This window comes from Heptranchias perlo, chromosome 6, assembly GCF_035084215.1.
Source record: "Heptranchias perlo isolate sHepPer1 chromosome 6, sHepPer1.hap1, whole genome shotgun sequence".
NCBI lineage: Eukaryota > Metazoa > Chordata > Chondrichthyes > Hexanchiformes > Hexanchidae > Heptranchias > Heptranchias perlo.
This window is the reverse complement of record NC_090330.1, coordinates 35,021,885-35,037,067: the sequence shown is the minus strand read 5'-3', so window position 1 is coordinate 35,037,067 and position 15,183 is coordinate 35,021,885. Positions and strand designations below refer to the sequence as shown.

At 41.2% G+C, this 15,183-nt stretch overlaps 1 protein-coding gene across 3 annotated transcripts in view; it reads left to right on the top strand.

The window, feature by feature from the left end:
- Positions 1–15,183, top strand: part of zmym2 (zinc finger, MYM-type 2) — a 114,895-nt gene that overhangs the window by 19,398 nt on the left and 80,314 nt on the right. For all 3 annotated transcript variants that reach the window (XM_067986093.1, XM_067986092.1, XM_067986094.1), the window contains one exon: positions 13,360–13,445. In XM_067986093.1, coding sequence (XP_067842194.1) covers positions 13,360–13,445 — 86 coding nt within the window. The remainder of the gene's footprint in view (positions 1–13,359; positions 13,446–15,183) is intronic.

The window sequence follows — 15,183 nt, the reverse complement described above, 5'->3', positions numbered from 1 at the left end:
ATTTGATGAGAAAGGGGCAGGCCTGCAAATTTTTTTCTTTCAAGTAATTAGCCAATTCCCTTTTTAAAAGCCACGATTGAATCTGCTTCCACCACCCTTTCAGGCAGTGCATTCCAGATCATAACCACTCGCTGTGTAAAAAAAAAAGTTTTTCCTCATGTCGCCATTGGTTCTTTTGCCAATCACCTTAAATCTGTGTCCTCTGGTTCTCGACCCTTCCGCCATTGGGAACAGTTTCTCTCTGTTTACTCTGTCTAGACCCCTCATGATTTTGAACACCTCTATTAAATCTCCTCTCAACCTTCTCTGCTCTGGGGAGAACAACCTTAGCTTCTCCAGTCTGTCCACGTAACTGAAGTCCCTCATCCCTGGAACCATTCTAGTAAATCTTTTCTGCACCCTCTCCAAGGCCTTCACATCCTTCCTAAAGTGCGGTGCCCAGAATTGGACACAATACTCCAGTTGTGGTCGAACCAGCGTTTTATAAAGGTTCAACATAACCTCCTTGCTTTTGTACTCTATGCCCCTATTTATAAAGCCCAGGATCCGGTATGCTTTTTTAACCACTTTCTCAACCTGCCCTGCCACCTTCAACGACCTGTGCACATATACCCCAGGTCTCTCTGTTCCTGCATCCCCTTTTGAATTGTACCGTTTAGTTTACATTGCCTCTCCTCGTTCTTCCTACCAAAATGTATCACTTCGCACTTCTCAGCGTTAAATTTCATCTGCCACGTGTCCACCCATTCCACCAGCCTGTTTATATCCTCTTGAAGTCTATCACTATCCTCCTCACTGTTTACTACACTTCCAAGTTTTATGAGATCTGCAAATTTTGAAATTGTGCCCTGTGCGCCCAAGTCCAAGTCACTAACATATATCAAGAAAAGCAGTGGTGCTAGTGCCAACCCGTGGGGAACACCACTTCCTCTAGTCCGAGAAACAACCGTTCACCACTACTCTGTTCCCTGTCACTTAGCCAATTTAGTATCCATGCTGCCACTGCCCCTTTTATTCCATGGGCTTCAACATTGATGGCAAGCCTATTATGCGGCACTTTATCAAACGCCTTGTGGAAGTCCATATACACCTCATCAACCGCATTGCCCTCATCTAAAAACTCAATCAAGTTAGTTAAATCCGATTTGCCTTTAACAAATTGGTGCTGGCTTTCCTTAATTAATCCACACTTGTCCAAGTGACTATTAATTTTGTCCTGGATTATTGTTTCTAAAAGCTTTTCCACCGCCGAGGTTAAACTGACTGGTCTGTAGTCGCTGGATTTATCCTTACACCCTTGTTCAAAAAAGGGTGTAACATTTGCAATTCTCCAGTTCTCTGGCACCACTCCGTATCTAAGGATGATTGGAAGATTGTGTCCCTCCGCAATTTCCACCCTTACTTCCCTCAGCAACCCAGGATGCATCCCACGTGGACCTGGTGACTTATCTAGTAGCTCCTCTATCAGTTTTTAGCCCTTCCAGTATCTCAACTACCTCCTTTTAATGTGACTTTGGCAGCATCTTCCTTGGTAAAGACAGATGTAAAGTTCTCATTTAGTACCTAAGCCATGCCCTCTGCCTCCATGAGTAGGTCTCCATTTTGGTCTCAAATCGGCCCCACCCCTCCTCTTACTACTCATTTACTATTTATATGCCCATCGAAGACTTTTGGGTTCCCTTTTATGTTAGTTGCCAGTCTATTCTCACACTCTCTCTTTGCCCCTCTTACTTCCTTTTTCACTTCCCCTCTGAGCTTTCTGTATCAAACCTGGTTCTCATTTGTATTATCAACCTGACATCTGTCATACTCCCCCTTTTTCTGCTTCATCTTACTCTATAAGTCTTTCGTCATCCAAGGCTTCTTCAGCAACTCCCAAACCCACTACCTCTGCCATCTAGAAGGACAAGGGCAGCAGACGCATGGGAACACCACCACCTGCACATTCCCCTCCAAGTCGCACACTATTCTGACTTGGAAATATATAGCCATTCCTTCATCGTCGCTTGGTCAAAATCCTAGAACTCCCTATCTAACAGCACTGTAGGAGAACCTTCACCATACAGACCGCAGTGGTTCAAGAAGGAGGCTCACCACCACCTTCTTGAACGCAATTAGGGATGGGCAATAAATGCTGGCCTTGCCAGCGACACCCACATCCGATGAATACATTTTTAAAAATCCAGGGAGCTCTGGGTTTGGTTGCCCTACCTTTCCCCCTCATGGAAATGTACCAAGACTGTACTCGAACCATCTTCTCTTCAAAGGCCGCCCATTGTTTGATTACAGTTTTGCCTGCCAATCTTTGATTCCAGTTTACCCGGCCCAGATCCGTTCTCAACCCACTGAAATTGGCCCTCGTCCAGTTAAGTATACTCTAGATTACTGAAGAAAGTTCTCCTGAACACACTTCAGAAATTCTTCCCCTTCTGCCCTTTACAATATTACCATCCCAGTCTACATTTGGATAATTGCAGTCTTCCATTATCACTACTGTATGGTTCTTGCACCTCTGTAATTTCCCTGCAAATTTGTTCATCTATATCTCAATAGTTAGTGGCCTATGGAATACACCCAGCAGTGCAATGGCACCTATATTGTTTCTTAACTCTAACCAAATAGATTCTGTCCTTGACCCCTCCAGGACATCCTCTCTGCAGCACTGCAATATTCTCCTTAATCAATACTGCCACCCACCCCCCTCTCCTTTCATTCCTTCCCTATCTTTCCTGAACACATTGTATCCAGGAATATTTAGCACCCAATCCTGCCCTTTTTTGAATCAGGTCTCCCATTATCACCACAACATCATATTCCCACGTGGCTATTTGCGCCTGCAGCTCACCAACCTTATTTACCATGCATTGTAGACCTATCTTAGAATTTGTTGTAGTTTATGCTCCATTGCGAGCAAGTGGGCAGGGGGAGTTGGCTGATGTGGTGCATGGATGTGACTGGAAGTGGTTGTCTATGTGTGGGTTTGTGATTTTAGTGTGACTCTGCTGAGAAGGCCAGGCAGGTGGGGTGAAATTCCAGCCAATGGAGGGTTCATGAGTGGGTCACTGATGAAGCTACTTATTGGTGAAGGGCTGAACACTCTGGTCTGGCGGGGATATTGGGCTGCTGATAGCTAGGAAAAGGCATGTTCTGCCTCGGGTATTTGAGGGGATATAGAAAAATATTTAAAAGTTTTAATTTTACAGTTTCAAACTTGCCTGGCTTACTATATGGCTGCTGGCTAAGGCGATCTTGTGCTGCTCCACAGTGATGCTTGGTGGTCAGAGCTTGCAACTGCATGCAGACTAAAATGTTTTTTTCATTTAGAATACTATATGGCACCTATCATTTTAGCAGCTAATATTATGTGCCATTTAACACTGAATACCCCTTTCACCATGCCACCTACGACCTGTGCTGCAGTTAAATGTTAACACATTTCTAATGACTTTTCCCATAGCTGGAGCTTGAAAGGGTGTTTTGAATGTTGTTTGAAATGGAATGTTGCAACGCACACAGCACTTTTAATGTCTAATAGATTTTTATTAAATAGCAAAACTGACAGCAATTTGGGAAGCAGAGAGGTAGAGTTGGTTGGAGCAAAGAAGTTTATCAGCAATAAAGTCTGAGGAGCTGAGCTACATCAAACTGAGGCACTACAGGGCCACGTTTGGTTGGAGGTATAATTACATCTTGGCACGTATACATACGTATTTTCCATTATAAATGTGGACTTAAGAATTTATATCGGGAAAAGTTGATATAAAAAATTCTGACCACGTGCAGATAAGAAATATGTGCAGACGTAAGATTTTTAATATCTTACCCATGGACCGCCTGTGGTATTGCTCGTGGTGAGCCAGAGGATCCACTGTTAATAACAATAGGGGTATTTATGTCATTTAGGGCGTAACATTAGGTCCCTGCTTTGCAGTGACTAAATTAATTTAAGTGCACTTGGGGACAGTCCTGTACTTTAGTAGCCCCCTGTGCCCTCTCAGGTGGATATAAAAGATCTCCTGGCACAAAAGAGGAGCTCTCCCCAGTGTCTTGGCCAGTATTTATCCCTCAACTGACATCACTATATAAACAGATTATCTGGGCATTAACTCATTGTTGTTGCTGGGACTATGCTGTGTAGAAATTGGCTGTTGCATTTCCTTACATTACAACAGTGCCTACACTTCAAAAGTACTCAATTAGTTGTAAAGAGCTTTGGGACATTGAGGTCATGAAAGGCGCTATATAAATGCGCTCGCTCTCTCGGAAATTCTGAACATTCTAATTACTATCAACAATGCACAAATGATAATCAAAGCTTTCTAAATTAACTTCATTCTTTTTATTTGGAAAAGAACTCAATGGGGAAATGGTGTGTTTAAAACATTAATCTGATAATTAGACACTTTTCTAAGTCATCATATTACAGGTGGTAATTAGAGGCCATTGGCTTCAAAATTCTACCTTCTTTTGAAAAGTAACTCAAATTCCAATTAGGGAAGACGCTGTCTCTCAGCTTAAAATAAGTTTTGAAGTTAATAGCACACAAAACAAAAGCTACAACAAATGTATAATCAGTTGTCTTTTTTTGCAGCCTTTCTTTTTTTAAAAAAAGAATACATAGCCTGTTTAGTTTTTAAAAAACTCATCATAAACTTTACCTGAATGAAGTTTTAAAAATTTGTCTTTGAGCTTTTCTTCAAATAATTTTGAAAAATTAAGCAGTAATTGCTAGAAGCTTAAGAATAATACTCTATAGTAGTTTAGCTAGTGAATGGTACTGATGCATCCAGAGAAAGTGTGTATTCTACATATGCACAGACTGCCTAATCCACATTCATCTAATTTGGGCAACAGCTCTGGACAAAAATATCAAGTCCAAAGTCAGGCTTTTGGAAGAAGGCATTAAAAGATGCAAAAGATAATTCAATGGATAAATTTAATCATGTTATCGTGAAATATGTATTTTATTATTTTAGTTAAACCTTTATTTTGAACATAAAGTTTCAATTACTGTTAAATTTCAGAAAGCATTTTAACCAGTTTCTATGGAAAAGATAATACAGCAGCACTGGTCAGATTGTGAAAATTGTAAACAATTTTACAACACCAAGTTATAGTCCAGCAATTTTATTTTAAATTCACAAGCTTTCGGAGGCTTCCTCCTTCCTCAGGTGAATGTTGTGGAAATGAAATCCTCGAAATGAAATCGCATTTATAAATCACAGAACAATGCTTGGTGATTACAGACAGTTTTTTCAACTGCCCGTTACCAAGGCAATCAGTGTGCAGACAGACAGGTGTTACCTACAAGGTCTCCGAATATACAAATCACCAAAACAAAAGAGATAGAGAGGTATAAACATAGAAAAGACAGCAACTGACCCGTTATATTAAAAACAGATAACATTTGTTCGCTGGTGGGGTAACGTGTAGCGTGACATGAACCCAAGATCCCGGTTGAGGCCGTCCTCATGGGTGCGGAACTTGGCTATCAATTTCTGCTCGACAATTTTGCGTTGTCGTGTGTCTCGAAGGCTGCCTTGGAGTACGCTTACCCGAAGGTCGGTGGCTGAATGTCCTTGACTGCTGAAGTGTTCCCCGACTGGGAGGGAACCCTCCTGTTTGGTGATTGTTGCGCAGTGTCCGTTCATCCGTTGTCGCAGCGTCTGCATGGTCTCGCCAATGTACCATGCTCTGGGGCATCCTTTCCTGCAACGTATGAGTTGCAGGAAAGTTCCGCACCCATGAGGACGGCCTCAACCGGGATCTTGGGTTCATGTCACGCTACACGTTACCCCACCAGCGAACAAATGTTATCTGTTTTTAATATAACTGGTCAGTTGCTGTCTTTTCTATGTTTATACCTCTCTATCTCTTTTTTTGGTGATTTGTATATTCGGAGACCTTGTAGGTAACCCTGTCTGTCTGCACACGGATTGCCTTGGCAACGGGCAGTTGAAAAAACTGTCTGTAATCACCAAGCATTGTTGATTTATAAATGCGATTTCATTTCCACAACATTCACCTGAGGAAGGAGGAAGCCTCCGAAAGCTTGTGAATTTAAAATAAAATTGCTGGACTATAACTTGGTGTTGTAAAATTGTTTACAATTGTCAACCCCAGTCCATCACCGGCATCTCCACATCACAGATTGTGAAAACAGAGTGAAACGTTTATATAGGTGGTTTGCATTATAAATATGGACATAGTAAAAAGCTGACACAAAAATGCGACCAAAAGCATGATAACCATAAGTAAGATTTCATAGATTGGATGTGTGCACAGTAGTAAGACTTTTAATAGGATACTGGTCAATCTCCCATGACATTGCACACATGGAATGAAGACCAAGTTTTTAGGTGAAGTGGGATTAGATGACAAGGGATAATTCAATTGCAATTTTAAAGTTATACACTCTGTCCTTATTTTTACTTGTGTAGTTAAATAGAAAAACTTGCAGCAATTTGGGATGCAAAGTGGAGTTGATTGGAGCATAGGAGGGTCTCTGCAGGGCAGACTGGAGCTGGGAGACACAAAACTGAGGAGCGATAGCACCACCACTGGTGGGTAGGTGTAATTATAGTGTGACAAATTTACATAGGCAGTTTTTTTCTTTATCTTTCTCCCTGCTCCCCCCCCCCCCCCCCCCCCGATACGTGTATGCACACACATAGTCGCTCTTTTAAAAAGAACTGTTAATATAAATACAACTCAAATAAAGTTTTTGAAATAGGTCCCCTAACTTTTCTACAAATGATTTTGAAAGACAACTAAGCAGAAATTGCCTGAAGCTGACATTGATACTGATGTCTCCTGGGAAATTAGGTACACTGCATATGCTCAGAGCACAGTCCAAAATCAGCTCAAGAGTAACAGCATTGTCCAAAATTATCAAGCCCAAATCTAGGCTTTTATGAGTGGCTGAGAACATACAAAAATGATGGGCAGGAAAAGACCAATTGGTCCAGCAAGCTTGCCCCATACTGAGCATCATGACTAAACACGTCCTGTCTCCTCTGCTGCCTACCCCCTGCACAGCCATGTAATCTCCTGGGAGAGGCAAAAAATCAAAAAAATCCAGGACCAATTAGGAAGGGGGAGGAACTCCAGAAAATTCTTTTCCAACCCCCCTCAGGCAATCAAAACCAATCCAGGAGAAAATGAGTATGTTAACTGTTAATCCAATTACCTTCGATATGATGCAATCTCTGCCCCAGCCAAGAACCGGTCCGGCTGCATCTTCAGGGCATGCAGAGAGTCAGCACACACCACACAAGCTGGCAATGCAATCCAGAGACTCACTACTGTCTGGGAAAAGAAGAACCGCCTAACATCTAGCTTATTCCTACTCTATGGGAAAAGAACTGCTTAACATCTAGCCTATTCCTACTTTTGCATAGTTCAAATGCATGTCCCTTTTTTTTCCCCAATCTTTCAAACTCAAATAATCTATCAATAGGCGCACAATCCAGCCCTTTCATTATTTTATATACCTGTATCAGGTCACCTAAGTCTACGCTGCTCTAAAGTAAATAGAACTATCTCTTTAAGCCTGTATATGAGTAACTACGGTTCTTTAAGCTTAAGCATTCTTGTAACTCTCCTGAACCTTTTCCAAGGCCAAAATATCACCCACATGTACTGCACCCATTTTTGATCCCCTCACACCAGATGCAGACTAACCAATGACCGTATAATGACAGAATGGTGTTCTTTGATTTGTATTGAAGAACCCAATACTCTGGTTCTGTTAATGCAACCCAATACCCTGTTTGTTTTAATAACACCTAGATCCTTTACTCTCTCAACCGCTTTCAGTATCATACCCTGTAAATGATATGTGTTCTGTGATGGTCCCACCTACATGCATGATACTGCATTTATCTAGGTTATATGCCATTTGCCATTGTTTGGCCCATTCACCTAGCACATCTGAATCTTCGCAGAAGATTGTACTCCTACTATTTTAACCCTTGCACAAATTTTAGTATCATCTGAAACACCACTGTCCAGGTCATTAATAAAAAAAGTGAACAGTAGTGGGCTTAACACTGATCGCTGGGTGACACCACTAGTAACATGCCTCCAGGCTGATCCACAACTGTTGACTACAACTTTTTGGCTCCGGGATTGGAGCCAATTCCTAATCCAGCATATCAAATTCCCACTGATACCACAAGATTCTATCTTGTGAAGTAACCTAGTGTGAGGTACATTATCAAAGGCTTTCTGAAAATTCAGGTAGACAATGTCAACCAGATTACCCTCATCCACTAGCCAGGGACAGGAAATGAGCATTGACATAAATCCCACAAGTAGTTCTACCACCCGAACTGTATCTCACAGGTGATGCAACAACTTTTGTGGCTTACTGGAATATTTCCAGTTAAAAATATTTTCGAACACCATACGTTTATTATGTATCATTACAGATGTTACGTCTGTGCTCACTTCCTATGAAACCTAACTCCCTCTTGTCACATTTTTGTGTCAATTTTTTACCATTATAAATTCCGATGTCCACATTTAGAGATATTTGGGCATAATGGGTTTTTCCCAAATTAACTCGTCATCGTGTAATTAAAGTTTTAAAATGTGAAAAATAGTGATTCATTTCCATCTTCACTTCTATTTTAAATATTGAGAGTATTTCTATCTACATATTTTGAGATTTAAAACTTAGACTTTAGGATTATGAAATTAGATGGGTAGTATAGAAAATAATTGTATAAAACTAATTTGAAATATAATACAGTAATTGATGCATATTTAGAAAACCTTGGGCCTGTGCAAAAGTTGAATTAGTCTGAAAGTACAATATTTGAATTATTCCTTTGTTAGTAATGTCCAGTGTCCCTGATTATTTTGAAAAAAGGGTAATGTTGTTTTATTTTAACATTTTAAAATTCATAGTGTGAATTAGAGCAAATTGAGTTGAAACTAATGACAGGATTTCTATTAAAAATGCCTTATATATCAAAAAACTACATTAGTAACATTTATTTCTGGTTTACGCTATAGTGTTTAGAAAACACGAATCAAAAGTTACTATATATTAAGAATCTTGAGTTGTAGTGTGTTGTTCCTGTACATATTAACGGTATCTCCAGTGCCACAGTTTTATAATGGAAAACTTGTATGTCAGCATGTGACAATTGGAAAACGGTAGCTCAACATATCAAGATTTCACTGTAATGGTTTGTTGTGTAATAAATAACTCAAATTACTTCTCAAAAAAGTTTTGTCTGCCATTTTTCTCAGTAACTGAGAAAGTTTTAAACTAAAAGCTTCAAAAATATTCCACGCCTCACAACAGCATGATTAAATTTGCTCATTGAATTGTCTTTTGTTTTTATTTCAAGGCCTCAATCTGTCTCAAAAGACGGGGCTTTGGCTGGATATTTTTACCTCACAATGGTTATAAAAATGAGAACCACTGATGGGAAAGCAAAATTGGGGGAGGCCATTGGAATGGAATATGGTGGGGGGTTGGATCCTGGTGGTTGGAAAGGGGTCATAGGCAATTTGGGTCTCATTTTTCTGGTCCTTACAAGGATGCCAGACCCGCTCCTGCCCAATCCTACTAGGACCCAGCAACCCCAAATCTAATGCTTGAAAATTCCCTTCTCAGTCGTGATGGACCCTAGGACTCACCTTCTCTGACTGCCCCCTCAGTGCTCACAAACTCCTGGACCATATTCCCACTGCTTCCTGATTGCAGAATTACCCTGCACCATCCCTACCTATTTTTAAAATTTTCTTCTTGGTATGTGGGTGATATTGGAAAAGCCATGTTTTTATTACCAATCCCCCGTTTTTTTTCTGAGCAAACTGCTGTAGTACTTGTGATGGTACTACTGCAATGTTGTTAAATAGGAAAATCTAGGAACTTGACCCAGTGATGATGAAGGAATGGCAGTATAAATCCATGTCGGTGTTGTGTGACTTCGAGGGGAATTTGGAGGTGGTGATCCCATAATATTGCTGCTTATGTCCATCTTAGTGGTAGAGGCCATGGAGCTGGGCGATGCTGTTGAAGTAAGCTAAGTGAGTTGCTGCACTGCATCCAGTAGACTGCGTAAAGCTTCAAAAGTGCACTTGTGGTGGATATTAAGTCCAGTGGTAGAGGCGCGGATCAAGTGGTCTGCTCTGTGTTAGGCGGTTTGAATGCTGTTGCAGGTATGACTGGTGAGTATTCCGTCATGCTCATGGCTTGAGCCTTGTAGATGGTGGAAAGGATTTGCACCCCTCAGAGTGCCCATTTCGTGTAGCCACGTGGTTGATATGGTGGTTCCAGTTAAGCTTCTGATCATTGGAGGACCCTGGATATTGATGGTGAGCGACTCAATGATTATGGTGGTGCTGATGACGGTCAAGAGGAGGCAATTGGATCTTGTTGGAGTTGATCATTACCTTTTCACTTGTGTGGCATGAATGTTACCTGTTACTTTTCAGCCCAAGCCTTTAAGTTCTCCAGGCTGACGTGGGCTGCTTCATTATCAGAGGAACTGTGAATAGAGCTGAACACTGTGGAATCATCAGTGAACGGTCCTACTCCTGACCTCATGATTGAGAGTAGGTCGTTGTTGAGGACGCTACCCTGAGGACCTCTTGCAGTGATGTCCTGAAGTTGCAATGATTAGCCTCCAATGACCACAACCATTTTCCTTCATGTAGGTGTAACTCCAGCTACCTCAGTTTTGCTAGGGCTCCTTGGTGCCATACTCGGTCGAATGCTGTCTTGATGATGAAGGTTTCCTGCCCCAAAAGAACATTAATGAATCAGTTGGATTTTTACAAAAGTCTGACCACTTCATGGTCACTTATACTGTTATCAACTTATTATTTTCAGGTTTTTTTTAAAACTAAATTCAAATTCTCAAGCTGCCATGGTGGGATTTGATCTCATGTTCTCTGGATTATTAGTGCAGCAGTTTTGTTACTGGACTATCGTACCTGGCCTCCTGGCTTGACTAAGATGGAAGAGCGAGGGATGTGCCAGTCTATGAAGTTACAGCTTGTGGTGTGGACAATTCTGCTGCTGATGGCTCAGAGCGCGTCATGGAGCCCTGGTTTTGGGCTGCTAGATGTGTCCTTGTCTGTCCCATTTAGCGTAGCCATAGTGTCACACTGTATGATGGAAGGTGTCCTCATTATGAAGGTAAGACTTTGTCTTCACGCAGACTGCGCAATGGTCACTCCTGCCAGTGTTACCATGAGCAGACGTGTCAGCGACAGCTAGCTTGGTGACGAGGAGGTCAAGTAGGTTACTTGCTCAAGTTGGTTCCTTCACCTGATCCAAGCCCAGGATTTGGCCAGCTTGATCAGAGGTGATACTATCGAGCCATTCTTGGTGGATATTGAAGTCACCACCAAGAGTAAATTCTGTGCCCTTGCTTTCTTCCGTGCTTCCTCCAAGTGGTATTTAATATGGAAGAGTACTGATTTATCAGTTGAGTGGTGCAGTAGGTAGTATTCAGTTGAGGGTTTCCTCGGCCTTGTTTAACCTGAAGCTATGAAACTTGATAGGATGTAAAGTCAATGTTGATGTCCACAAGCCCACCCATTTGGGTGCCACTGTGCTTCCATCAGTGCTTCCACCTCTGATGAGTCTACTCTGCGGTGGGATTGGAATTACCCAGGCAAGGCGATGGAAGTGTCTGGGTTCATAGATATTACTCTTGAGTGTGACTGCCAGACTGTTGCTTGACTAATTTGTGGAATAGCTCTCCCAACTTGAACACCACTTCCCAGATGTTAGTGAGGAGGAATCTGCAGGGTTGTTTCGGCCGGGATGATGAACATACGTACGAGCATACGAGAAAGAAGGACCATCTGGTCCATCAAGCCTGCCCTGTGCTGACATGTTGCAACCTACATACACTGTCGCACTCTCCTGTGAGAAGCAAAAGCAGGAAAAGAAAACGTTAGGCTATTACAGGGAGGAAAAAAACCTCTTAAATTCCTCTCTGACCCCCACATGCAATCAAGCAAACTTAAGGAGACCATGGTGACTGGTACCACTATTTTCGTTAACCCATCTATCGTCTATAATTCAAAATGCCTTCCACACACAGGAACTTGTCCAGTTCCCTTTTTTGAACGTTTACAGCAAATCCATACTCTCCGAACATACTGATAACTTAATCCAGAGGTCTCTGTGAAAGGTACTTCCTATCTATTCTAACTCTCACTTTTGTAATTTGTGCAGATGCACCCTTGCCTGCCTTTCCAGCTCAAGTAACCTATCAACATGGACAATATAATCCCTTAATTGCCCGAGTCTTGTCCAGATGACTGGGTTGTTGCCTATAGTTCTCTTCTGCTGTAATGATTGTTTATAACTGAACAGCTTTCTCGGCAACTTCAGAGGACATTAGGAGTCGGTCACATAATGTGGAACTGGACATGTGGATCAGACTAGGTAGGGCTGGCAGTTTCCCTTCCATCAAGGATATTAGTGAACCAGTTATTTTTTAACAACAATCTGTCAGCTTTGATGGTCACATTTCCTGGTGCTGTCTGCCAAATAACCAGACTTATTAAATAATTTACCATGGTAGAATTTGAGCACTCAACCTCTTGAGTTGCTAGTCCAGTACATAACCACTAGACTGCTGTATCCAGATCCCAGGGCCCCTCACCAGTGATCCCAGACCTGCCCCAATGTTCTCAGAACCTCCTTCTCCAGTGTTCCCAGAATACCCACTCCAAATGCTCCCAGATCCCAGGATCACCCCCAATGCCAATACGACAGTGCCTCTGGTATTATTACTTGTCATAACATCTTTATTATAAAATTTATGGCTCAGCGTAGATACCACAGGAGATCTACAGATCTCATAAAATTGTATTAGAAATGGTAATCGCAAAGAGTTTAGATACAGCTATTAAATGAAAATTCATGTTGCATTTCTTGCCACATAGCTCCATTTATTTCAGCGGAACCAGCTGCCACTGAATCAGAATCGAGGTGTATGTCAGTGCACTGAGGAAACTCATTTTGATTTTTCTTTCATTTGAACTTCCCCATTGTAACTGAGCTCAGTGGTGTGGGGTATCAATATATTTGTGTTGCTTCATGATTGGATTATTGTCCTGTCCCATGGACTCAGCTGAACATAGTGCATTTGTGATTTTGAGTATTTGTGTTATGCTGTCAAGTCCAATCAGGAAAAATATTATCAATAGCCAAGTGGCTTTATTTGTACAATTCCCATCTTTTTATGTTTAGTGCTGTAGACGGCTCCCCCACAACTACTCTAAACTAGTCACCAGTGATGTTCCTCTGTATTGCTGCAAATTAGCTTTTTTGAGAGTTGGGATACACTTCTTTATGTTTACATTGGCATTTTCCAGGTAACATGCAAAATATTTTACCCAAGACTACTATCCGAACTCAGGAAATGGGCGAAGATACTGAAAGAAAAAGGAGCAATCTTAAGGTATTTTTCAGCTGTGCCTTTTGGATTTTACAATGTATGCAAAAACTTTGGATTTATATCTTATAACATTCTTTCTTCCACTGGACAAGTCATCTTGGATCATTTGAAAGCATTTTTATCAGATTTTAACCAGCTATTACATAGGGACAGGAGTAGGCCATTCAGCCCCATGAGCCTGTCTTGCCATTCAGTGAGATCATGACTGATCTGTATTCTAACTCCATCCACCCGCCTTGGCTGCATATCCCTTAATACCCTTGGCTAGCAGAATATTGATCTCAGGTTTAAAATTATTAATTGCACTAGCACCTTCTGCTTTTTGTGGGAGAGAGTTCCACACTTCTACCACCCTTTGAAGAAATATTTCCTAACTTTTCTCCTGAATGACCTGGCTCTGATTTTAAGGTTATGTCCCCTTGACCTAGACTCCCCCACCAGCGGAAAAAGTTTCTCTCTAATCTACTCCATCAATTCCTTTCAAAACCCTAAAAACCTCAATCAAATCGCCCCTTAATCTTCTATATTACAGAGAATACAAGCCTAATTTATGTAATCTATCCTCATAATCTAACGCTTGGAGCCCTGGTAACATTCTGGTAAATCTACGCTGCACTCCTTCCAAGGCCAAAATATCCTTTCTAAGGTACGGTGCACAGAGCTGTACACTGTACTCCAGATGTAGTCTAACCAGGGCTTGTATAGCTGTTGCAAAACTTCATCCCCTTTATATTCTAGCCCTCTTGTTATAAAGGCTAACATTCCATTCGCCTTTTTGATTATTTTTTGTCCTACATTTTAGTGATCCGTGTACGTGGACCTAAATCTCTTTGGACCTCCACTGTTCCTAACTTTTCAACATTTTAAAAACAATAGTTGGATCTATCCTTTTTTGATCCAAAATGGATGACTTCGCACTTGCCTGCTTTGAAATCCATCTACCACTTAATCTATCAGTGTCTCTTCGTAATTTCATGCTCACATCTACACTATTTACTATGCTGCCAATCTTTGTGTCATCAGCAAACTGGATATATGGCTCTCTATTGTATTATCTAAGTCATTAATAAATGTAGTGAATAGTTGAGGCCCCAGCACAGATCCTTGTGGGACACCACTAGTCACTTCCTTCCAATTCAAGTACATACCCATTATCTCTAATCTCTGTCTTCTACCGCCTAACCAATCTCCGAACCAGGTCAATAATTTGCCTTTAATTCCATGAGCTTTAATTTTAGTTAACAGTCTCTTCTGTTCTTATCAAATTCCTTCTGGAAATTCATATAAACTACATCCATAGACATTCCCCTGTCTGCTACTTTAGTTCCTCAAAAAATTCAATTAGATTTGTTAGACATGACCTACCCTTTACAAAACCATGTTAGCTCTTCTAATCAGCTCAAATTTCTCTAAGTGCTCAGTCACTCTGTCCTTAATTACGGATTCCAATAACTTCCCTACAACTGATGTTAGACTAACTGGTCTATAATTTCCTGGTTTCTATCTCCCCTTTCTTAAACCATGCAGTTACGTTACATTTGCATGTTTCCAATCTAAAGGGACAATTCCTGAATCGAGAGAAATTTGGAAGATTATAACTAAAGCATCTGCAATTTCCTCACCTACTTCCCTTAAAACCCTGGAGTGTAAACCATCAGGTCCTGGGGATTTCTCAGTCTTTAGTGTCATTATTTTTTCTAATACTGTTTTCTTGCTTACATTAACAAGTACTTTTGCCCTT